General features: G+C 34.6%; 4 protein-coding genes across 7 annotated transcripts; 2 read left to right on the top strand and 2 right to left on the bottom strand.

Moving 5' to 3' along the window:
* Positions 1 to 525: 525 nt before the first annotated feature.
* Positions 526 to 2,292, bottom strand: LOC7473465 (uncharacterized). 2 transcript variants are annotated; one of them, XM_024606747.2, is made up of 3 exons: positions 2,112 to 2,292; positions 1,739 to 1,935; positions 526 to 973 (listed from the first exon to the last, which is right to left on the bottom strand). In XM_024606747.2, the coding sequence occupies exons 2-3, from the start codon at positions 1,883 to 1,885 to the stop codon at positions 749 to 751; spliced, it is 372 nt and encodes a 123-aa protein (XP_024462515.1). In that variant the 5' UTR covers positions 1,886 to 1,935; positions 2,112 to 2,292; the 3' UTR covers positions 526 to 748. The 2 variants fall into 2 exon arrangements, with proteins under 2 accessions (XP_024462515.1, XP_002311681.1); XM_002311645.3 differs by lacking the exon at positions 2,112 to 2,292 and having other exon boundaries at positions 1,739 to 2,016.
* A 2,707-nt stretch (positions 2,293 to 4,999) lies between these two features.
* On the top strand, positions 5,000 to 6,702 carry LOC7494737 (60S ribosomal protein L14-1). The gene is made up of 5 exons (XM_002312550.4): positions 5,000 to 5,162; positions 5,259 to 5,360; positions 5,899 to 6,028; positions 6,112 to 6,224; positions 6,490 to 6,702. Exons 1-5 carry the CDS (start codon positions 5,160 to 5,162, stop codon positions 6,544 to 6,546), a joined length of 405 nt encoding a protein of 134 aa, XP_002312586.1. The 5' UTR covers positions 5,000 to 5,159; the 3' UTR covers positions 6,547 to 6,702.
* Positions 6,703 to 10,244: 3,542 nt separating this feature from the next.
* On the top strand, positions 10,245 to 12,939 carry LOC7494736 (putative protein phosphatase 2C-like protein 44). Its single transcript, XM_002312549.3, has 5 exons — positions 10,245 to 10,572; positions 11,073 to 11,357; positions 11,739 to 11,997; positions 12,349 to 12,482; positions 12,578 to 12,939. The coding sequence occupies exons 1-5, from the start codon at positions 10,498 to 10,500 to the stop codon at positions 12,713 to 12,715; spliced, it is 891 nt and encodes a 296-aa protein (XP_002312585.2). The 5' UTR covers positions 10,245 to 10,497; the 3' UTR covers positions 12,716 to 12,939.
* A 343-nt stretch (positions 12,940 to 13,282) lies between these two features.
* Positions 13,283 to 21,622, bottom strand: LOC7462838 (COP1-interacting protein 7). Of its 3 annotated transcripts, XR_002983158.2 has the most exons (14): positions 21,320 to 21,622; positions 20,716 to 20,889; positions 20,112 to 20,232; positions 19,993 to 20,032; positions 19,570 to 19,622; positions 19,431 to 19,486; positions 18,618 to 18,770; positions 18,272 to 18,492; positions 16,157 to 17,757; positions 15,006 to 15,956; positions 14,043 to 14,439; positions 13,676 to 13,738; positions 13,417 to 13,581; positions 13,283 to 13,342 (listed from the first exon to the last, which is right to left on the bottom strand). XR_002983158.2 is itself a non-coding variant. In XM_024606329.2 (13 exons), the coding sequence occupies exons 1-13, from the start codon at positions 21,376 to 21,378 to the stop codon at positions 13,514 to 13,516; spliced, it is 3,957 nt and encodes a 1,318-aa protein (XP_024462097.1). In that variant the 5' UTR covers positions 21,379 to 21,622; the 3' UTR covers positions 13,344 to 13,513. The 3 variants fall into 3 exon arrangements, 2 of the variants coding, with proteins under 2 accessions (XP_024462097.1, XP_024462098.1); XM_024606329.2 differs by lacking the exon at positions 13,283 to 13,342 and having other exon boundaries at positions 13,344 to 13,581; XM_024606330.2 differs by lacking the exon at positions 13,283 to 13,342 and having other exon boundaries at positions 13,344 to 13,581; positions 18,287 to 18,492; positions 21,320 to 21,621.
* Between the last annotated feature and the right edge of the window lie 3,632 nt (positions 21,623 to 25,254).

Here is a 25,254-nt window from a genome sequence, read left to right as displayed (position 1 = left end):
AAAAACACCCTCGATGATTCTAGAATTCACAAAGCAAAAACTATTTGAAAATATCAAAATAACCCTTTATGTATGACTTAATTTTTTTTATTCCAAGGGAAAAATTATTTTTTTATTGCATTTAAAAAAAACCAAAATAACTCTCTTAGCTGGTTTTAAAATTTCTAATGTAAAGGGTAATTAGTTATTTTATTATATTAAAAGGTTAAAAAGATAATTACACCCTGCCTAAATCTTTAATTACTAATGCATTATGTAAAAGAATAAAATATCTCCAAATCAAAAGTAAATAATTTTTTTTTGGTAGAGAAAAGATATCATTTTCACTATTGTGAAATGAGTTCAGCTTTAGCTTTTTTTTTTTTTTTTTTTTTTTTATTATTATTATTTCCTCATAAACACGTCTATCCGCTTGGTGGGTGGCTAACGAACTATTGATTTGGATTCCGGGGCGTAATTTATTGGGCCTTTTTTGCACTATTCTTCCGATTAAACCAGGCGGGTAACCTGGCAAAAAAGCCTGGCTGTAGCAAACGGCATAAGCAATACTTCAGAAATTATCCAGGCCACCAAAAAAGGAGCTCCCGAGCCACAAGAGCTCAATTGTGTTTTGCAGCCTATATACTATCCAATCCCCAAAACAATAAACAAAAAGGACAAGTCTATCACAGTCTCCACAAGGATTCCATCAAAATGTTTGTTTCAAGCTCACAAAACAAAACTAGCAGGGTTAAATCAAACTGCTATTTCAGCAGGCCTTGGGCGGGTATTTGATAGCATTCTTAACAATTTTTCTGGTGGCAGCATCACCAAGATCAACCCCACAAATATCAGCCAGCCTGATGAGGTAGAGCAGGACATCAGATAGCTCTTCTGCTAGATGCTCCTTGTCGGATTCCTCCCAATTTGGCAACCCCTTGTCCACCTCTCCTTTCCACTGGAATATTTCCGATAGCTCTCCTACCTCACCAACCTACACATCAAATACCAGAGGGGAAAAGGGAGTCAATCAAATATTAGATGGTGTAAAAACTCAGTCCATCATCAGGAAGATTTTAGCCTATAATAACCTATGTATATTGTCACCATCACAGCTACAAGACATAAAGAAGCATATTTATACACCCTTTATTAGCCAGTGGTTCAAGCTTCACAAATGGAAGGACAAGGGCATCTTCAGAAATTCCTCAAGTACAATTCCAAACTTGGCAATTTGGCTGAAGAGATTCCTCTGACCCCCCCCCCCCCCCCTCCCCAACCTTATTCTGCCATAAAATTGGTGTCTGAAATCGTCTCAAGTAGCCATTGAAACCTCCTTCAGCTACATATTTGTTCTGTTAACAGTCTTTGTGGAACTTCTTTCTGAAATTATGAAATAAAACACAGTTTGTGACAAAAAAAAAACAATCTCACAGTAGTAAACGCCCAACCAATTTGTGAATCCTTTCGTCCTGCTCAAAAAAATAAAGTTTATCGTGGTTAATGTTGTCCTTCCCGTCAGTGACTCGTCACGTTTCGGCTTTGACATAGATGATTAAACTAGAAGAAAAGTTGTCCCTAGATTCAACTGATCATCATAATAAATTGAAGACATTGATCAAACGAACATATCGAGAGAGCCATACTGCCATACACAGGGACATTCAACTATGTAGCAAAGAAGAAACATTACATGGCACATGCATAAAAGATCTTCACATGATTACTGTGATCAAATTTAAGAAAGACAGGGCATTACCATTGCAAGAAGAAGATTCCTTGGACTATGGTACTTTTCCCAATCTCTGGCCTTGGCAAATTCCTCTAGTTTCTTTGCAAGGTCCTTAAGACTAATGTCCACTACTCTCTGATCTTCTGCAATAGTGACCTCTTCACCTTCTTCCATGTTTCAGCTCCTTCTGAGTCTCTTTGCAGAGTAGAGGAGTTCTTATAGCCCTAAAAGGACAGGATAAAAAAAAATATTATTAGTACAATGTTTCTCAAGATATGTGTATCCTCTGCGAAAATAAAAACGAAAAGAAAAGGACCGAAAGTAGGAAAAATGCCTTCCTCATGGTTTATACATGAGATTCCTGGCACTCCCCACCAAGCCAAATGGCCAACTTCAGTACCTGAAATAAGTTGAGAATATTCCAATTTAACTATGCCTTACTATGTTTTGAGCAAAAGGGAAAATTGAGCTAGCTATACTCGGATGCAAGGTTAAATTAATCAGCACAGTTGTCAGATAGCTTTCGGTGAGATTTCCATCTATATCAAATGAGAGGAATTTTGGGTGATTCAACACTCTTGTTTCAGGTGGGTAAATTAGTGTGATACACAAAAGCCCAATAAAACCTGCTACTCTTAGACAGGCATGCTTTACAATGGATTCCACATATGTAATCATGCTTTATTGCCACTACTAAGTGCTTGCTCCATTATTTCTATAGCCTAGAGCCATATAATAGCCAGAGGTTCTTGCCATAGCGAAGATGTGTAGCTCAATGAATGGCTATCATAGGAGAATATTCTTAAACCGATCTGCAGAGGCATGGCGCGTTCCCTTTTGGCACTGGCCTTTTGCCATTTGCTGGTTGAAGTTTGGAGTCTAAAAGATTATGAGTAAAGGCTTAGAAATCTGAGTTAATTCTATTTTCTCATTCTCTCAAATAAGAACAGAGCGGAACGACCATAAACTTTCCAGTCATAAGATAAGAGTCCAGCGTTGCTGAAAGTTTCAAACAACTTGCAACTTACTGTTAAAAATCTAGAAAGGAAACCAAGACTGAAAAGAAGCTAGAAACCATGTGAATACTTGTCCAGATCATTGATCTGTGAAACACTTTGGACAAGCAGCAAGGCCCTCCACTACTACTAGTTTACAATGCATCAAACAAAACCATAAAAAGGTGAAGACATGTTTTGCATGAGCTAATGGGTATGTTTTTTCTGCTTGTGAATCCTCCAAGTAACCTTTTCATCATGCATCCCCCATGGTTTGCAAAGAAAAAAGCAAACACTTAAAAAGGTAAAAGGTTTTGCTAACTTCTTTTTTCCAGGAACGAGTGCTTATTTAATAAAGTAATAAAAAATTACCTTTCCAACAAGTAGTAGAATTAGGCATAGATGACATTGATGATTTGGCTCAATGAATCCAAATTGTCAAAATTCTTATTATCATTGTGCAGAAAGAAAAAGACTTTCACATATCATTCTAATCAAACCTCTAAAAGCCATTGACAAATGATTAATTACAAAACAACCATGAGATACTTCAACACGGAATGCACATAAAAAAACTAAAAGAAATAAGAAAAAAAAATATTAGGATAAGAAAAAATTCCATCCGATTTGGCCTCTTCGAGGAATAGAAGAATTGCAAGCTAAAAGGGGAATCAATTCTTTTGACAGTTGATATAAACAAGCAGTTTAGCAGTCCTCAGAGTGCAAAACGCAACCGCTGAAGGGCATAATTCAAGTAGAATATAGATTTTAGATGCCATGAGATAAACTTAATAATGACGCCTCAGTCTCCAGAGATAAAGAAGATAAGATAGAAGCTAAGGATTCCTTTTTGGGATGAATATAGAAGGTTCTGATATGTTACGTTGTGGTGGATTATCTCAGTGTTAGAATAATTAAAGAACTTACTTCAGTATTTCAATTGAACATTCCTATTTGGCAGAGACTTACATAGGGTGGGGGAGGCTGCTGACAGGTTAGGGTTCTGTTCCTATCTAGCTTAAGAAGACAGGGTATGGTCAGGGATAGAAAATTAATGACTTGTGAATGTGCATTCATTGTCTAGTCTGCACACATTTCAGGCCAAAATATGCCTTCATACCATGGAAATGCATTCATTACAACCTGTGAAATAAGTGTCTTAATGTCTTATATTTCTTATGTTTGGCCTGTCTGAAGAAATCTTGCTGTGTTAGAATATAATGATGCGATCAAAGGTGCCTTCTCCTCGCTGTTGCTATCAATGCTATGGTCAATGATCTAAGCTAGTAAGGTTGAATCGTTGATGATTCACCATTGGCTTTTCGTTTAGTATGGATTTAGCTATATTAGACAGAGATTTGTAATGTCAGAGGCGCAAGTTATAAGAGCACCATCATTTTACCATCCTTCTAGGTTCTTAGATCTTGCTACAGTTGTAAGTTTGTTCTTGTCAGAGCAGCTTAAGGAGATGGGTTTTGTTCTTCTTTAAAATAGTTCTTTTGAGTTATTTTCTTACCAGACAGTCAGACACCCTTCCAACTAAACTTGTTTTTATTATAAATTAATTATGAAAAATAAATTTTGAATTATGACCCCAAGTTAAACATAAATCATGTAAAACACACTCCAAATTAATGGTTTTTAGATTGATGATCTAAGATTTCACTAGGTGCTATAGCTACCTGTTTGAGAGTGTGGTTGTGGTTGCTTTTCACTTAAAAATGTATCAAAATAATATTTTTTTTATTTTTTAAAAATTAATTTTAATATTAACGCATTAAAATGATCTAAAAACACCAAAAACATATTAATATGAAGTAAACAAAAATAAAAAAATTAAATTTTTTTAAAGTTTTTTTTAAACACAAAAACAAATAGTAACTATGGCTAGCTTTATAATTTTAGCTTATAACCTAAAATTCAGTTTTAGAAAATATAAAAACTCAGTTAAAAAAAAACATAAAATCTTCAAGATATGAATCAATTATCTAAAACAGGAAATAAAAAAACCTCAAAAAAAAATCAATCATGAAATTTTAAAACTACGGAAAATACCACCGGTATCTGTTTTTGATTTTCTATCCAATAATTTTTACTTATAATTCTTAAAAAAAAACAAATAACTTTTAGAAGATAAAAAAATAATTAAAAACATAAAAGGGGACCACCAAAACGGAGAAAAACAGAAAATACTCGTAACGAAGCCCAAAGTCATTAGCATTCTATGGCCTAATAATAGGTCCTGTCCGAATCCGCCGAACCTCATAAGACCCAATAGCTTTTACCAGCTCGGAACCAATCCATTAACCCAAATCCAAACCCTAAATGGGATGGCCCAAAATATTCTACAAAACTAAGTATATAAAAAGAAAAAACCCTAACCCCTTGTCATTTCTGCATCTTCCTTAGCTCGCTCTTTGCTTTCACGGTCACACACACCGCACGAACCCACCATGGTGAGCTTCTTCTCTCTTTCTCTTCAACTCTGCAACTCTCTCATGTCTCTCTTAATCTGACGGCAATTACTTCGTGTTTGTGATTCGGTCTTGTAGCCTTTCAAGAGATACGTGGAGATCGGGAGGGTAGCTCTTGTCAACTATGGAAAAGAATACGGCAGGCTCGTTGTCATCGTCGATGTCATCGACCAGAACCGCGTACGTCTCTCTCTCTTTCTCTCTCGTGTTTCTTAACTTATGCTTACTGCTTCTTTTGCTTCTATTTTTCCTGTTATTTTTTTTTGTCATAAAGAAACGATATAGAAATCGAAAATCGAGAAGCGTTTCGCTAGACTCATTCGAAAGGCCTTTTTTTAAGGCCAAAGCAATCGAACATGGCAGCAAAGAATACCCGTTAAAAATTAGAGTTTGAAATGCATACCGGCATTGTAAGAATTTTTTTAATGTACGCTGTTACTTCGTCTGTGCGTGATTGTTCTGTTTCTTGTAAGCATTAGACTTCGAATTTCTTTGGAGCTTAGGATGTTTAAGATTAATGTAGATGGTCCGAGGAAAGCAGTGTTATGTGTGTAATTTTTATTCTGAAGTCTACGTCTTTGACGGTGTTTAGTATTCATGAAATTGTTTAGGATGTGTGTTTAGTTTTTGACAAATGTCTTTTGGTTCTGTGATTTTTTGTTCAGACGTGGGATTGGTCACCTTACATTGATTGCAATTGTATGTCTTTTATTTACAGGCTCTAGTTGATGCCCCGGATATGGTGAGGAGCCAAATGAACTTCAAGAGGCTTTCACTTACCGATATCAAGATTGAGATCAACCGGGTTCCAAAGAAGAAGGCTTTGATTGAAGCTATGGAGAAGGCTGGTGAGGACAATAATTTGCTGAAATTTGAGGGTCATTAATTAATACCTACTATTCATTGAGTTGTGTTGTTTCTGTGATGATAGATGTTAAGAACAAGTGGGAGAAAAGCTCCTGGGGCAGAAGGCTGATTGTCCAGCAGAGAAGGGCAGCTCTCAATGACTTTGATAGGTTCAAGTTGATGTTGGCTAAGATCAAGGTTGGTGATAGTGCTTTAAACGATTGTTTCTTGAAATATCACAATGCTTTACTTTCCGATTCAATTCCCCTAGCTTATTTTACTAGGTTTGAATTATATTAAGAACTTCTGTTTCTATTGTTTGATATTAAGTTCTTAGTTCACTTTGGAGAAATTCATCGTTGTTGGCTCTGTGCTTTCAGCAAAGTTCTTTTGCGTGATTTTTTTAATTTCGATACTTTCTTTCTTTCTGAATCAATTATAATCTTGTTATATACACTTGCAGAGGGGTGGATTGATCAGGCAAGAACTTGCAAAGTTGAAGAAAGAAAATGCTGCTTAAGTGTTACCTGTTTAGAGACTTCCAATTTTGTTATCAATATGATGCCAGGTTTTACTGGGATGTTTTTCAGTTGGTTTTCTGTTGACTCCCAGATTAAGAGCAGTTTCAATACATTTAAGATTTTGTGGTCAATTTCATCTTGCTACCTTATTTTTATTTTGTGATCTTGTTGCTTGCGTTGAAAATTGTGGGTTCTCCTCAAGTCACTCTTACCTGGCCAGCATTAAGTGTCACTATTTACTTGCATTCTGCCTTGTTCTGCTACTTAGTGGATCAAAAAACACATTATGCCGGGACCCTTCATCGATCAAAAACATCCGTGCTCCATTTATTTGTTATTAAATATGATTTCTATCAAGTGCACTGTTAATTTTTTATCCTTTGGTTAATTTTGTTATCAATTTTCTGTTGGACTAATCCATTATATCACCCATACATTCGTAAAAAAATTTCAATTTCACCCTTGTGTTTTTATATTTAATCTTGATGTGTGTTATCTGATTTTTATCAAGATCATCTAACAGATGGTGTTCTAATCAACTATCAATAGCATCTAAATGTTCCAATTGTCGATTCCCCATTCAGCCTCTTCCCATTTTCAAGCTTGACCTCGTTTGGTTTATCTGAAATTATGGCTCTTACTACTCGAACAGTAGTATCACACTCGTTATGCTTAATTTTATCAGTAGATCCACGCATCTCCATAACAGCAAAGGCTGTTGTGTTAATGTTACATGTTGAAATAATCTCCAGTATCGTTGGGTGATGACTCAAGTACATTATTAGACCCCTCAGATTCAGCAATATTTTCACCATCGCCAGTTTGTGTTGCAATAACCTCAGATGCAGCAGAATCAGCAGTAGAATGTGTTGTCTCACGACTAATTTGCTTGCGACTCTGAGGATTTCCGAACATTCGGTCCTTCAGATTAGCAAGGATTCTTTTCAAAGAACACCTCGATCCACCCACTTCAACTTGAACTTCTGTCACTTTTGGCAAGACCTTCAGATGCATTTCCATGTGTAGTGGCTTGAAACAAAAGGCGGAAGATCATTTGATCTTTCAACTAGCTGGGAAAACAATGCATTTTTACTGAATATAATAGCATCAGATGAAAGTTAATGTAATATAAGCCGACATTGATCCATGAGTGCAACCAACCTTAGTAGCCTACACAAGGAACTAATATGGAATCATGTTTATCTAGCTTTGGTTCTGTTGACCTGCCTGCCTTTCCCTGTTATCTTTCTTTCTTTACTTTTAAAACCAAAGTAATTGTATTCATTATCAAGCACAAAAACATATGAGGCCTGAATCAGCCTACTTAGTCCAGGGATTGCTTTTATAAAGGAATATAAGAATGCTCAGCCCAAAAATCAAGATCTCTCGTATGTTTATTTTTTTGTTTTAAAAGTATTTTTTAAAAAAATTATTTTTTATATTTTATATTTTAAATTATTTTTTAATATTTTCATATTTTTTTGATATATTAATATCAAAAATAAATTTAAAAATAAAATATTCTTTCAATTTATTCTCAGACAAAAAAATATAACACTAGAGAATATAAAAACAAACAAAGGCATTATCAAAAGGAGAAATCTTCGAATTCATCGCCATCCTTGTTTAGAACTACCAGTTTGTGTTTTCAAAAGCATTATCATATCATAATTACTAGAAAATGGTCGCAGACTTGAAGCCAAATGAGGCTTCGATGTGTATGTTAACACTTCTATTTTCTTAAGCCAACGTTATTTGGTATTGTCTGATGACTTAAAATTGTGTCGTCATTTATGACTAGAAGAAGATTCATTCAGCAATAATTTATAATTTAAAGTCTTTTTATTTACCCTAATTCATAAAAATATAATGAATATCAATCCTAATAAAGATTAATGAAGATTTCTCCAAATATATACGGACATGAAAAAAATATTATTGTTGGTCAAGTATTTAGAAGTTGTTTGGAATTGTGGTGTATAAGTATTTTTTTAAATAGTTTTTCACTTAAAAATATATTAAAATATTTTTTTTTATTTTTTAATTTTTAACATTATTACGTTGAAATTATAAAAAAAATACTAAAATAATATTAATTTAATACTTTTTAAATCAAAATTACTTCTAAAAAATATCTAAAAACGTAATACCCCTTGTTCTGACCGTCAAAGACGATCGCCGGCAAGCATTGGCACGAATTGCCTTGTTTTACCGATAGATTAGGAAATAGAACAGGCATGAACCAATGCGTCTAATTTAATAGTGTAATGATGATGACAATGTACCAGTTCACTGTTCACCTTTCTTAGTTAATGTGCCTGAAATTATGGCCGGGAAGAACAAAGCTGGCCGTGGCTCAAATTTACATGACTGACTCACCAGAAAAGCATAGAGAGAGTCATGAAAAAGATTGAGTACTTTTTTTTTGTTTTTAGAAAGTAAAATTTAGAAAAATGAATTATTTTTTGATGTTGGTATTGTAATAGAAAATAAATTGGAAAATACTTTTTAGTGTTTGGTTATGTCATGGAAAATGAGCTGGAAAATAACTTATTAATGTTTTATTTTTTTCAAATTTATTAAAATAATAAGGAACAAATCTTACAAATTAAAAAGTTGAATGAGAATGAAATTGAAAAAAAATATAATTTCATAAATTATCTCAAATAAAATAAATAATAATCAAAATAATAGAGATCAAATCTAAAAAATAAAAAAATTAAAAGATGAAGAAATTAAAATAATAATAATTAACATTTCATAAATTATTTCAAATAAAATAAGTAACAATCAAAAGAATGAAAACTAAATTTGATAGATAAAAAATTTCAATTAAAAAATGATAAGGGAAAAACAAATAACAATTATAAAAATGAGGACCACAGTTAATATAAAAATTAAATTCTAATGGATGAAATTGAAAAACAAATATTTAAAATAAAATATATATAGCAATCAAAAGTTTGAGGATCAAATTTGATATAATCAACAAATATTATGATATTTTTAAATTTTTCACAACTTTCGGAAAGTGTTTTCCGCCCAAAATAAAAGGAAAACACTTTCCTGGAAACCAAGTTAAATTTTTTTGACCGGAAAGTGTTTTCTGTTGACCAGAAAGTGTTTTCCGTTGATCAACTTTTCTAATGGTAAATAAATATAGAAAAGTTTAGAAAGTGGTTTTTCAGAAACTATTTTTCAAGAAACAAACACAGCTTTAATTGAAAACATGCATGACTAACCCTTGTCGCCATTTCCTTCATCACATACTTAATATTTCAAAACGAAATTGTTTTAGTTTTTTTTAATAAAAAAAGTTATTTGAACAAAATAAATTAAAAATTTAACATAATGTTATTTTAAATAAGTTTTATTTTTTAAAAAAACTTGAAACCAATTCGGTCATGTATCACCTGAGTTTTTGATCGTATTAGCTAAATTATTGAATTTTAACTAGGTTAATAGTTTGAAAGTAAATCTAGCTCGAAATAAGTTTTTAATCAGAGAGTGCCTAACAAATTTGATGACCATTTATGATAAAAGTGAAGAAGAGTCACTCACACAGGTGACTATTATTATGTGTTTAACATGGCATTTAACGAAAATGGCAGAAGGTAGAAACCGACTGTAATAAGGCTTAATTTTCTTCAACAGAAAAAATAAAAACCCATAATTTTCCCATTTAATACACAGTGACCTAAAAATAGCACTTCTTGATAATAGTCTTTTACACCTTTAGACCATAGATTGACTTCAAACTTCTCTTTTGATTCATTTTCAAAGCAAACACCAAAGCTTTCTGCAAAGCACGACTGTCTCCTTCCCTTCCTCCACCCCTCTCTCCAACCCTCCTTCCCTCTTTCTTTTAATTTTCCAAAACCATTCCCTTTTGATTTGCTTATAGTATACGTATATATATCTTGGCCTTCAAATACTACGTATTCAAGGGTATGCATAAAGCAGTCTCTATCATCAGTTTTCCAGGGAGAAACATGGGACTCAAAGATCTTCATCGAAAGCTCAAGGTATGCCTACAGGTTTCATGGTGGTCTTTTCATAATTCTTGACGTTCAAAAGGTAGTGAGAAATGAACAGATGAATTGAATTCTTGATTGCTTTTAAGTTTTTATACGTCCAACATGCTGTGTATGGTTTTCATCTTGATTCATTTTTCACTTTCTGAGGATCGTATCCAACTGGGCAGGGTAGTCTTCTTATCTCGAGTTCTTGAACAATCAGATTAAGATCGAGTTGATCATTTTTATTGTGTTTATGGCTACAATTCTACAAGAAATCAGTATCGAACAATAAAAACGATTCAGGAACTGCTATGATCATAATCCTTAAATATTTGCTTGTATAACAATGATTCATGTATTTCTAAGATTTTGAAATTGTCAAGGAAAGGCAGTGTAAAGTTCAAAAGCAATTTTTGGTACTGGGAGACTTGAGATTTTGGAGTTTGCCATTGAAAGTCAAATTGTGTGGAATGGTCATTTCATTAACGCGCTTGTTAAAATTTCAGGCATTTCGGCTAAAACGCCCTCTTATTGGAAATTGGCGCAAGAAAAGAACGGCTAGTATGGCAAAGAAGGCTTCATGGATGATGCCAATAACGCATGGATATCATGTCGTGGAGGATCAGTCGTTTAAAGGTGGTGCAGATGAGTCAGACTCTGACTCTGTAGTGGTTCAGAGAGAGCAAATAGCGGAGCTGGAGTTGTGGTATTTCGGAATTTCCGATGCACAAATTGGACATGGAGTCAGCAACTATATGCAATCCCACCTGTTTTATAGGAACCCCAGCGAGGTAATCAAGATGACATCCAATGCTTGCTCATTCTCATGCTTTCTTTCATGCGCACAAATATCATAGTACGACAAAATGACGACTAACACTAAAAAAGAGTTGTGATCACTGACTTGGAAATTGTGCTAATGCATTGACCTTCACAGCTGAAATCATCCCCAAATGAAAAGGTGCAGGTCATTTACCTGTGCAGTAGCATACAAGGCAAAAAAGCATGGAAACTTCTCGTTTACAATTTTGTTACTGAAGAAAGTCAACTAATGAACCTGCAAGCAGAAACATTATGCATGTAACTGTGATCATAAAAGAATATTTAAGATGTACTTGTTTCACTTTCAAGTCTTTGTCTATAGCTATGTGACATTACAAGATGGCTTGCAGTCTCAGATAACGACAAAGAGTAAGGAGATGATGAGAAAAGCGTATCTTGCTGCAAGAGCAAAGATCAGGGAGACACAGAAGTCAGTTGAGGCATTGAAAGCAGGTGCGGCATCTGTTATGGTGATCAACAGAGAGAAGCTTGTGACAGCTAACATGGGTGACTTTAGAGTTGTAGTGTGCAGAGACGGCGTGGCTCATCAGATGAAAAGCAAGCACCAGCAAACAGCCACAAGGCATTGGTCTCACAGGCTTTTTTCCGGTATGGAGCACTCCTTACTCCAGTCTTTTTACAACTAAAGTGGATGTATATGCTATTAAATTCTGATCAGACAACGTAACCCAAATGTTTTTAAGAATTTCTTTAAAAAAAAGTACAACGCCTGTTAGGATCAACGTTATTTGCTGGAGTGATGCGGAAAATTTTAACAAGCTGCGCACTCTACATTGTTTCACCAGAAAGTTACAGAAGGGTTTTTGGTCATCCGGAAAAAAAATAAAAAATAAAAACGGAAAATTAATGACATGGGAGTCTACATGCAATGGAAAAGCAATCTAACAATTATATATATACCTCCGTGATCTGATACCGGGTGCTATTTTGTGCATCCAGGACGCATGTTATCGTGGAAATCCAGCGATGCAGCAAGCACCAAGAAATCTAAAGGCTCCGAGCTTGCTGTTGGCGCTGAAAGGATTGACTCTGATACTGAGTTTGTCATCATAGCAAGCACAGGCATATGGGAGGTAAGATATATCTGATTACCATAACATACACTCCATCTGTCCTAATAATTATCGTACACTTAGAGACATTCGATTTAACTTCGATATTTATCCAGACAATGAATAATCAAGAAGCAGTGCATCTCATCGGACACTTGGAGGATCCCCAAGAGGCTGCCGAATGCTTGGCGAAGGAGGCTTTAACTAGAATGAGCAAAAGCAACATTTCATGCATTGTTATTCGCTTTGATTAAAACATGTGTTTTCTCCGGACTCTTTATCTGGCAGGCACATATGCAGTGAGAACTCTTGGAAGCAATAGGAAAATAAAAAATTTTCAATGATAGAAAATCACCGTTTCAGCTTTGTATGATAACACAATAGGCTCCTTGTCATTTTCCATTCGACATGGCATAGGCATGCGATTGACAGTTGTAATTTATAATTTCACTATCGAAGAATTTATACTTCGAAGTTTTTTTTTTGTTCAGCTAAAATGTGACAACATTAGATTTCCACTTTGATTCAGTTAAGGAAAATTTTAACTTTACTAACAAAAGTAGCCAGATGCCAACAGTAAGCAGATTCCACAGAAGTTTTGGTGCTAGTGCCCATAGCAACAAGTGATTGGATACATATTCCCGCATTGCTTCTTGGTGTACCTTAGTTTGGACAAGAAGTCTACAAAATCCTAGATGGGCCATTTCCTCCCAAAACCTCCTCAGATTTTGGGGAGATTCGTTTTGCTGTTTGTTGAGGCTTTTGCCTTACATTTGTGAAGATTCCAGGATATCTTATTCCAAGTAAGCCATGTCAAAAACTTCTAACAATCTATCAACACTGTCGTACTTTAATAGGAGTGGGAGCAACAAGTCAAAAACCTAATGAATCAAAAGAAATTTAGAAATTGAATGTGAATGTACATTGACCGATATGCGTAATGAAACTAACATACCTTTCTTTCAATTACAAGACATGAAAATCAACAAAGCACAAAAAAATCGTGCAAAACAAGACCAGCTTTCTGCTTTGGTACATCCACATATCAGCTATCAAGTAGTCAACTTCTTTTCACCTGTCTTACTTCGGAAGGGCGATAGCAATGAGAAGTGACGAGAAGCTGCAGCCAAGTTTTTTTATATCTTAGTGACAACTAAATCTATGAACAACAGTGTTATATGATGAGTTTGATGTGGGCATAGGAGAGAGCTTACTCTTTTGATTGGAGCCAGCAGTGAGGGTTTCATCTTGAGAGATAAGATTCTTCAATGTATGAACTGGTGCAACAACCAAAAATTGATAGTGATCTTGTGGAAAGTACATATGATTAAGGCTTGCACTTAAATTTATTTATCTGCATAAAACTCATCCTTGGGAGTATTTAGTGGTATATTCCTTTGACTTTACCAATATCACGTGGTATATTCTTTCAAACTAGACTTGGCTGAAAGAATTTTAAGATACCATTTGCTCACTAAATGTTTCATGGATAGTCATATTCAGTGGAACCACTAAGCAGTCCAAGGAACTTCAGGTTCAACTATTCACTAAAAGCAGGGGCAAAAGTATAGTTGCTCTTACCTTCACTGGAAGAGGCAGCATTATCATCTGTCTGGGACCCATTCAAACTGACATGATTTATTTCTGCATTACGTTCACCTGTAGTATGACTCTTTCTTCCAAACTTCAGCAATCGTCGAAACCCTTTCGATGATTCCTTCGTATGAGGCTTCTCCAATGCTTCAGGGATCTCTTCTAGTTTCAAGCTTTTTAAACCAGACACGTGAGCTTTAATGGTCTCTGTGCCTGCTGAATCCGTTACGCTTGATGGAGGTGCTTTGCCGTATTCGGAATTTCCAGTACATGGATCTTCCAAAGATGAGACCCGAGCATAAGGGGCATGGTAGGGCTTCTCAACAATGGTGCTTGTAAGCTTTGGTGATTCCTTCTCTGCATGACTTGCATGTACAGATGCAGCCTGAGAACAGAAGATGATACATAACAAACATCAAATCATGAAACAGATTTCCAACGCGGCAAAAAAAAAATGGTTTACTCATATCCAAGAGTGCAGAATTTACAACAATACAGAAGTTTGCGTTGCCATTCAGAGGCAAAATATTAGTCTATGTTCCTGATGAGAAGATTATCAGAAGCAGATTATCAAATTGATTCTGGGACTTAGTAGAAATAATTACAGCAGCAAGGAGGTTTTAAGAAAAGAGATAAACTTAGATGAATCTTTTCTATAAGTTTCATTTATCAATAAAGGAGGTTCATTACAATTCACAAGATTCCATTGAGACATGAAAGGAGCTATTAACTGGTTTTGATGTATTGTATAATCCAGTAATAAAACATAACAAAATAAATTTCAAAACTACATATCTGCTATAAGAACACTTCCAATCTTATACTACTATGTTCATTTCAAATGCACTGTGTACTTATTCTAAGTCTTAAATCTCCAAGATGAATTTACATGACAATTATTTTACATGTAACGCGCATTGATATACCAGTCAACCATTTCTAGTCACTTACCTCATGAAGCCCAGGGTGCTTTGGTAACTGGTGCTCAGTGTGTTTTCTACCAATCCCATCCATGGTAAGTGGTGAAACTGGTGCTCGAATAGCAGCATAATCCACCACAGTCTCTGTTTTCTCCCCTAATTTATAGTTATTAGAGTATCCATCTTGTACTTCTATTTTGTGCTCTGATGTGTGTACATAGGGAATGGAGGGCTTCTCACACTCGAGCACAACAACAGTCTTCTCAATTATTGGGTTGTCATCCTCATCACTATGATGTGAAATTTTGTTTCCATTCTGTTTCAGTTCATTGCTCTCCGAAGTTGCAATGGCCTTGCTTTCGTGCATCTTCTGTGGAATTTCTTTTGCTGCTGAATTGCCAGGGGCAAAATCATGCCCTTTAGTGGTTTTGGTTTTCAGTTCTGGAAGAGATGCTGCCTTGCTTTTATCATGGTTCATGATGGCAGATATTTTCTTGCTCTCAGTCCCACTGGATAATTTTGGTTTCAGTACTGGTCCAGTTTTTCGTGGTTTAATTGAAGCATGATTGCTGCTACTTACTTTTGGCTCTGATAATCTTCTAATCCTGGCCATCGATGCCTTTGAATCAGATGTTACACCACTTTTCTCATTCTTTGGTTCAGACAATGACGATAATGACAGAGTTAATCTATTTCCAGCTGTGCTAGGTCCAGTGCTCAATTTGCTGGACCTAGAGACTTTCCGAGAATCACCCGATCCTGCGGAAACACTTTTGATGGAGAACCTTTGCAGAGGTGATAAGGATCCAGGCTCTGAATCACTGAATTTTGATCCTCTGTGAGAGCTTGGGGAAAGTTTTGTTGGCAATTGTTTTCTGGTTTGCTGCAATGCTGGCAGAGCAGTAGTGGAACTGCCTCTAGCAGCAATTCTCTTTTGTCTCTCTAACTTCAAAGCTTCCAGTCGTTTAATCTCTTCTTCTTCCTGAAAGAGAGAAGAAATTCCAAATCTGAGGATAACTCCTAATGAGCTAGCTAGTAAAATAGATAAATCATCCCCCATGGGAAGATAGAACTAACCCATGGTAGCACTGGTTGGAGCCTAGATCAGCACCCCACTTTGCTGAAAGTATTCAGACTTTCAATGTGGAGTTGAGTGCTCACTAAAAGGTCAAGGAAAAGTACCTTCTCTTTCTTCATTTTCTGGAGATCAGCTTTAAATGCTCTTAGCTTCTCAGCACGGGCTCTTGCTTCATCCAAAGGACTCAACTTTGAAGGCTTTCCTTTCCTTATTGGTCCTACCGTCTTCTTCCTGTCTGAAGTATCTGGAATGAGTTTTGGTTTCCGGTACTTGTCTGACTTCGTAGAGCCTTGCCCAGTTACCACCTTATTTTTCTTATGTAGTGAGGCCTGCATATCATAATCTAAAGCAGGATCATAACCGATTGATCCCTTTTCTGTCCCACGTTCAGGCATCAAACTTAAATCATCTGGTTCATATTTGACTTGGCTTCCAACCCTGTTAGATAAGTTTTCTGTCTTCTGAGCTGTTGATGGGAACTCAGAATCCACATCGATAATGTTTCTTCCCTCAGTTACAACTTGATCTAGTGATGTTGACCGTAGTGAAACTACATATGAATCGTCATCCATATTGTTGGATGATCTCCTGTCCAGATCACCTTTTGCAGTCTCAAAACCATTAATAGCTAGTGGATCTGATGATGAACTTCTATAACCTGACTTGTTTTCTCGTCCATGAATTACAAAATCATCATTTGCATTCATCCTATACCGACCTCTCCTGCCATCTATATCCACAGACTGTAGATCCATTTGACCATTTACAAACCCTGTACCATCATTAGGCTCGCCCATTTTTCTTGATATCAACAATTCATCTTTTGATGCATTAGTCATGCGGGTCCAGTTTCCACTAATTTTCTGCATATCTGTCACATCCCCTTCTTGAATATCACCTGGATCTCGTCCATCAATAACTAAGGGATCATCACCCATTGTATTTTGTCGCCTTTTTGCTCGAACATTCTTTTCCATTGCAAACATGCCTTGATCAACAGAACGTTCAGCTTCATCAGCATCTTTTAGCAAATAATTTTGAAATGCTTTCCAGTGTTCACCATCATCCTCCTTCCCATAAGATGTTCTAGCCACATCTGACGAGTTCAGTTTATCCACAGATTTTTTATGGCTTCCCTTCCTTTTTGAGGATCTCAGAGAGTTCCTATGCTTGGAATTCGGAGTGGTGTTCAATAAAACTTCATCTTCCTCGTCATTTTCAGAACCAGAAGCTGATTGAGATTCACTACCAGATGCCTCCTGTCTCTTTGAAGTAATGTAGTTGATGTTCCGAATAACAACTGTACCTGATTGTCTTTTACCTGAACGACTTCCCTTCCTCCCAGGTTCTCGACCTCCTGAAGTTTCCTTCTCTTCTGTCTCATCCTGAGATCTTGTTCTCAAAGCATCCACTTCCCAAGCTTCAGGTTCAGTATTGCTATCCATTGAATGCCTTCTGTGACTCATTCTTTGACCAGCATTGATTCTAGGATCATCCCCTGATGAATATGGTGGCTGAAAAACTGGGCTATTTCCTGGATAATTCTGGTAGTAAGGAATGCCTTGCATGGGATACCCTGGAAAGACAGGCACTGCTCCAGGTGGAGAATGAATGGGCCAAGGAGGAAACATAGGATGTGGAAACTGGCCTTGAAAATACTCCTGCTGGCCTGGTGATGGTTGTTGATCTGTTGGAGGCCGCTCATCTGGCAGATTAGTTGAAAATTGTTCAATAATTGGATTTTTAAAGAAAACAAAGAAATAAATGAAATTCAATGCCACAAATAATTACAGCAAGGACATTCCAAGTTCACCATTTTTAAACATGCATGCTTATAAGAAAATTTTCACGCTGCTGGACCTTCTTTTGTCCAAATTGTTTTTAGCTGCTATTGGAACACCCTATGTGATGTTGACCTCAATAGCTGCACCTTTGTTCTTAATACAAAGAAAGCATTATTCTAGAAAAAAAGGGTGCGCAAATCCATGAGCCCTTGAAGTTGGCCAGTCCAGCAGATTACAGTCAGTTGTTTGTTTTAGGTGAAAAGTAAGGCTGAGGTCAGGTCTTGGGCTTTTCCACTCCTTGAGAGGTTTACTTAAATCAGTATCAGTTGTATTCCTTTCCGATTCCCATGACATTTAATTTCCATCAGATAGTGAGACATGTAATTGAGTTGCAATGACAATAGAGCAACTCTTCATTTTTAGGGAACTACTTACATTTTGAGTTCATACCTGCACTTGGGTCAGCACCAGCTTTCCTTTTACTATCAGGAGTTTCAGGCCACTGCTTGTTTATTGTATTAGAAAGAACAATGCCCGACGCATTCATGGAAGAAAAGTCAGACCTGCTAGACATTGCTTCAGCTCCTTCAATCTCAACCCACTGGCCAGTTTCATGCTTTCTTTTCCATAATTCCATGAATCTGACACAGGCATCCCTGTTGACATTGATGAATGAAACCACATTAGAGATTATCCTCTAGGAAATATAGCTATACCACAGACCAATTTGTGGTCAACGTGAAAACAAACTATAGAGAATGCATAAAAAAAAGCTATTTACATCAAGCGTAAGGCTCCAAAACTTTCAGCAAATGATATCAAATGTGCCATGTGATCAATGTCAAAACCAGCAGCCACAGCACGTGCAAAGGCCATGCCCTGCTCTTTCTGCAGCAAAGTTTTTCGTGTCTCCAGAGCTTTCATAAGCTGAACCCTAGCATACACAAACCAAATGCAGTATTTGAATAATACTCTTGCTTTTGCTGGTGATCTACATAAACAATGGATTGCACTTAGATATGCTAGCAGTCATGAAACTATCACATTTTGATATGGTACTAGTCTGGTCACTCTTCATCAACTACAATTATTATTTCAAGAATGCGAGCAACATGCTCCTTAACAACAAACTTTTTGGCATTCTCTGAATCTGCATTACAATGACAGAAAATGAAGTCAATATAGAGGTTTTGCAGAACAAGAAAGTAATTTTACCCTGCAATCTTATCTGACTCTTGGTATATGTCTTGAAATCATGATACAACTTCTAATACCCTTTATGTAGGATTTTATATTGGGTAGAAGAAGACAATCATGATGAAATTTGCAGTAGGGAACTGAAATGAATTTGGTAATTTGTATAACTGCAATTTGGCCCATAGATCTTTAGGAAATTGAAATGAATAGTCACATTGAGGATTGTGATTTTGAAGTAAAAGTTTAACAATTATACATAACTTCTTTTTTCATCATAATCTTGTTATTTGTTACTCATGACAGCAATCAGGTATGTGAATTTTGAATCAATCAACTTCCTTCCATAAATTAATTTCTTTTTCGCTATCCAGTTACTCATGGGAATTATGATACTTACTTGGAATTTCCTTCCTGCACAGTCGACCCATCTGCTTCATGTGGATCTGAGCCAGGCTGCAAGAACACAAAGAGATGAGATTAAAGAAAGAAAATGCCAATAATTCACTATGTGATAAGGATTATTAGTGACCAATTACCTTATAAAGGACAATGGCTTTTTCCTCACTAGAATCTGTCAGAGGCTTGCTACCTGTCAAGAGTCATCCAATATAATCCAAAACCAACAAAAAACAGCACCGCAGCTAGACAATTATATTCTTAACCATTTAGTTCTTAGGATAGAAAAAGTTATCAAACACTTTACTAGCATTACCGTAACTACTTAACAGCAAGAATAAACAAAAAAAAGAATGAAAGACTACTAGGTAAATATACTAAAAAAGAAATGCCCCCCTCCTTACACCCACCAGAAAGGATATAAAAACAAAGAAGAAGAACAAAGTTTTATTGACCACAGTTTAGAAAGAAAATTATGAAAACACTAGAAGCAGAAGACAGGATCGTAAAAGAGTTTTTAATACAAAGACAAACACAAGGCCAGAATTCTTTTGCAACAGTACCTTCAATGCGCTCTACAGGTTTTGCTTGATGATCTTCTACCTGTGGATAAAAAAGGACAACCAAAATTGAATTCTAGGCTCTGACTTTGCATCATGAGGTGCTTCACGATTTTACTTACTGAGCTCAACCCCGTATCATTGTTGCTTTGAATTGCAATTCCCTTCTCGATCTGCGAGATCTCAGATTCTAAATAGTAAACCCGTTCCAACACCTCTGGTGTACTCACGAAGCGAACAAATCTATATGAACAAAACAAATTAGTTCGCAACATCGATTTGGAGGCAAAATAAAACCAAGATTTGCATCAATTACGCTTGAGAAGCTCAAAACTTACTTAAAGCTGACAACATAAAACTGCAAATCAAATTATGATTAAGAAATCAAACCAATTTCATTATTAAATAAAAGGTACAGTGGCAAATCACATAAAGTTCAAACCCTCTTTCACAAAATAGTCATTTGGCAATAGCAGATATAGGAAACATCTATATCATGTTATTTGTAGTTTATCTTTGTCTCAACCATTTCTCATTCAAGTATTATCTTTTCTCTCTATCTTTCCAAACTCTTAATTAAACTTCGTTTGGAAAAAACATTTATGCATTTTCTCGATCAAAACCAGGAAATTATATATCAAAGATCAATACTCACTACCACCACTAAAACAACAATAAGTGATATTTAAAAGTGGTAACTGGGGAGCATTAGAAAACAATGTGCACCTCTCAACTGTTCCTTTCGTGAACCACGTTGCATCACTTCCAGGCTCAAGAATTATTGAGTAGCCCCCCTTGGCCACTTGATCTTGAGCAGTTTTCAAGTGGTCAAGAAATGGCTGTACCAACCCAGAAGCTACTTTCTCTATCTTCCCATTTACACATATAATCAAATCACACCTGATAAAAAATACAGGAAAATTCAAGTTAATTTTCGCCGGAAAATTTACAACCCATTAGTCAATGGCTTGAGCTCTGAAATGTTGACTAGTAAAGCTTCGAAACTTGAAAATAATTCACAACTAAATGTTAACATGAAATACATCATTAGCTTTATCTATAACTCATGAACCCAGATCTTTTCAAGAAGCAAAAGGTTTCCAATGAATACAGAAATCAACACATAAAACCCAAAAAAAAATGAAAAGAAAGCTGGTTTATGCTTGAGTACTCGAGCATTGAGTGAGTAATATTTTTGCTCAAAAGAAATAAAAGGTGATAATTAATATAATAACAGAATCCTGAAAGCTTACACAAAAATGTTACAAATACTGGAAGAAGCTAAGCTACACATGCAAAGAGAGTAAAGTAAAAGAAAAGAGTAGATTACCTGGTTCGAGTTGGAGTGAGTTGAAAAACGGCCGAGTCAAGCCGAGTTGAAGACTTCATTCTTAACAAAAAAACTAATCTTTAATGGCCCAAAAAATGAGATCAAATGAGGGGGGGGGAAAGGAAGACAAGAAAGAAAGAAAGATCAATTTGCCAAAAGAGCCATTGATACATAAAGGTTTCGCTCTCTGTGAAAAGAAGAGAGCTGTAAAAGAAGAAGAAAAGTTGCAGCTGAGAGCCCAGCAAGGTAGTAAAGGGGAAAGAGAGATTTTGCTTTGGATACCAACTGGGCAGTAAGAAATTTGTCCGCAAGTGGAAAAGGCATGACGTTAATGTGGCAGAGGTAAATAGAGGAAGTGATCAAGGGTAGTTTAGAGAAACCGAACTAATGTTGACATATAAGGACAAAGAGTCTATCAGGATTGGAGTTCAGACAATGATTCCGAGATTTTTATACTTGAAATTACTAATGTAGCCCTCTGTTTTTTCAACGTTTACCGTTGATGCTTGATGGATGGGATGGCTACCTCCACTGAATTGTTACTGGCTGGAGTTAGTGAACCTCCTCTCACGTGCTTGTACTTTAATTTATAAACGTTTTTTTTTCTTTGTTTTTTTTTCTAAAAAATTTCCCATTCAGCAAGGAGTATTTATGCGGTCAGTTATAAGGAATTCTTCTTAGAAAACAAATTCAGTTGATTAATCAAATAAATCTTATTTTATGATTCCGAATTTTTTTTTAAATGATTTCTCGTTCGGTTAGGAAGTATTTGTTTGACTAATTAACATAAAATACTTTGGATAGTTGTAATTAATATGATTGTTTACTTGCATTTCTTCAACATAATTGCTATATCCTTGCTTCAAAATTTTAAAATGTCATATTATTTGCTGATTATATCAAATCTGGTCCTTAAATTTTTTATTGCTATATATATATATTGATTTTTTTTTTAATTTCTTCCATTAAAATTTGATTTTTATATTAACTTTGGTTCTCATTTTTATAATTGTTATTTGCTTTTTCCTTGTTATTTTTTAATTGAAATATTTTATCTATCAAATTTGGTCCTCATTCTTTTGATTGTTACTTGTTTTATTTGAAATAATTTATAAAATGGTAATTATTATTATTTTAATTTCTCATCTTTCAATTTTTTTATTTGTTAAATTTAATATCTATTATTTTGATTATTATTTATTTTATTTGAGATAATTTATAAAATTATATTTTTTTTTCAATTTCATTCTCATTCAACTTTTTAATTTGTAAGATTTGTTTCTCATTATTTTAATAAACTTAAAAAAACAAAACATTAATAAGTTATTTTTCAGCTCATTTTTCATGACATAACCAAACACTGGAAAGTGTTTTCTAACTTATTTTACATTACATTACTAAACATCGGAAAATAATTTACTTTTCCAGAATTCACTTTCCAAAAAAAAACTACTTCCCAGTAAACAAACGGGCCTTGTATATTAGAACATGAAACATGATGAAAACATGTTATTTTTGTCCCTATTATTTTTGTCTCTTTTATTATGAGACAATTACCAAATATTATCTTAAAAATCATAATTGTTAGTAAATGAAAGTGGTAAGGAATTTAAATAGAAAGGAGAGAGAAATAAAGATTTTACACTTGAGGCTGTTTGGGATTCTTGAAATTAAATTTAATTTTAAGAGTTAAATCAATTTCTAATTTATAATCTTTTTAATGATATTTTTTTTGAAATCCATATGAAATTTAATTGTTAAAAAATAAATAAAAACAAATTAGAAATGAGTCCCTCTGATTTGCTAATTTTTCTTAGATTTGATATTAAAACAATACTAAAAAAATACAAGTAATAACATAAACTCTATCTTTTATATCTATATATATAAAAAAAACCCTTCTATTGTCTCTGTCCTTCTACTGTCTCGTCATATATCGTGGGTGGGATTGAAACTTCAACCATCACAATTAATTGAATTCAAAGTTTTCAGGGAATTTCGGTAAGAACAAACATTTTTCCTATAAATTATTGTATTTTCCTTTGCACAATTTTTTAGAACAAGCCTGAAATTTCTTCTATGTGTCCTTATGGAGCATCATTGTTCATATTAGCATTATGGAGCATCATTATGGAGAATAATTACTCATGTTAGCATTTAAGCTCCCCTCCTTTTCTTTTATTTTTTTCAATGTAACCCCTCCTATTTTTTTTCCATTTCCTCCCATTTTTTCTCAATATTTTCCTTTAATTTTTTTTTTAAGCTGACCAGCCATATCAACTGGGTTATGTTAGAACAACTCTCATATAGTTTAATTTTAAATTCAAGATAGGTAAAAAGTTTGGCACGAAGTTTTTAATATCAATTTCTTTTTTTTTTTGTAATTTTGTCCTCAAGTTTTTTTTATCGGTCAGCTAGGATACATCTAAAATGACCAAGTTAATTGAGTCACGTCATAACAACTCTTACACGGTTTAATTTTAAACTCAAATTAGATAAAGAGTCGGATCATAAGATTTTAAATTTTAACATATTGAGCCAATTTTAAAGCGTGTTTGAGAGTATGGTTGCGGTTGCTTTTCAAAGTGTTTTTCACTTAAAAATATATTAAAATACTATTTTTTTTATTTTTAAAAAATTATTTTTGATATCAGCGCATCAAAATGATCTAAAAACACCAAAAAAATATTAATTTGAAGCAAAAAAATAAAAGAAATTTAATTTTTTTCTAGAACGCTTTTAAAACACAAAAAAAACTTTAATAAAAATAACAAATAATTATCTACAACATTATGAATATTCTTTGTTAATTTTAAAAAAAATCGACCGAACCCACAATTGAGCGCTTAACTACTTAGCTTTTCCATCGTCTCTTAATTCTTTGTTAATTATCTACAACATGAATATTCGTTATTTAGCATGACAAAGCCAGCCTCCATTGCATTCCTTGAGCTAAAATACTTGCATCCACATTGCACAAGAGGCTGTTTGGGAGTGTTTTGTAAAAGCATTTCTAAAAAAATTTGAAATTTTTTTTTGTTTTAAAGTGATATATTTTTTATGTTTTCAAATCATTTTAATATTCTGATCTCAAAAATAATTTTTAAAAAATAAAAAAATATTATTAGCATACTTTTCTGAGTGAAAAGCAACCACAATCACATTCCCAAACATCCTCGAATCATGAAGCCTGCTGCAAGCTTAACCCATATGTGATTAGGACGATGGACTTAGCTTAACCTCCCTGAGGTCTGTTAAGGAGTCTTTCACTACTGCCGCACTTCCATCCCATGCTTAACTAAATGGAAAAAATAATAATTGTACAAGTCATAGTTTTTAGACCCGACTCGGTCCAAGGTCCGGGTTCTGGATTTTAATCGGGTCGCCTGAGTTAATTTTTTTTAAAAAAATTAAAACGATGTCGTTTTAGTAAAAAAAAAAACTCAACGGGTTGCAACCGGGTTTTTGATCAGGTATTGCCGGGTCATACCGGGTTTCTTCTTCCCTTATTTTTTTTTCAACCCGGCCCGGTTATAGCCCCGGATCAGTTGGGTTCCGAACCAACCCGCATGGCCGAGTTTTAAAATTAGGATACAAGCTGGCAACTTAATTGAATTATTAACACTAGATTGGACATGTTCAATGTAGGAAGTGCATATGTTAGGTAAGAATTAATAATGCAATAAAAGTAACGAGTTGAATATTGTTGTTTTGGGGCTTTATTTTGTCTATCTTGTTTCCTTATTCGTTAATTGGATCGATCTACCAAAATAATAGTGAAATAAGAAAATCTGGTTGGTACTAAAAAAAGCTAGAGAATTATTAATTTTCCAATTTAGACCTGTAAAAAATATGAATTAAAAGATATTTTTTATACTTAAATATATTATATAATTTATAAGCTTTCTTAAAAAAAAAAAAATACCCAAAGGCAA

This window comes from Populus trichocarpa, chromosome 8, assembly GCF_000002775.5.
Source record: "Populus trichocarpa isolate Nisqually-1 chromosome 8, P.trichocarpa_v4.1, whole genome shotgun sequence".
NCBI lineage: Eukaryota > Viridiplantae > Streptophyta > Magnoliopsida > Malpighiales > Salicaceae > Populus > Populus trichocarpa.
Note: the sequence above shows the minus strand (reverse complement) of the source record. Positions and strands in the feature narration are given on the sequence as shown.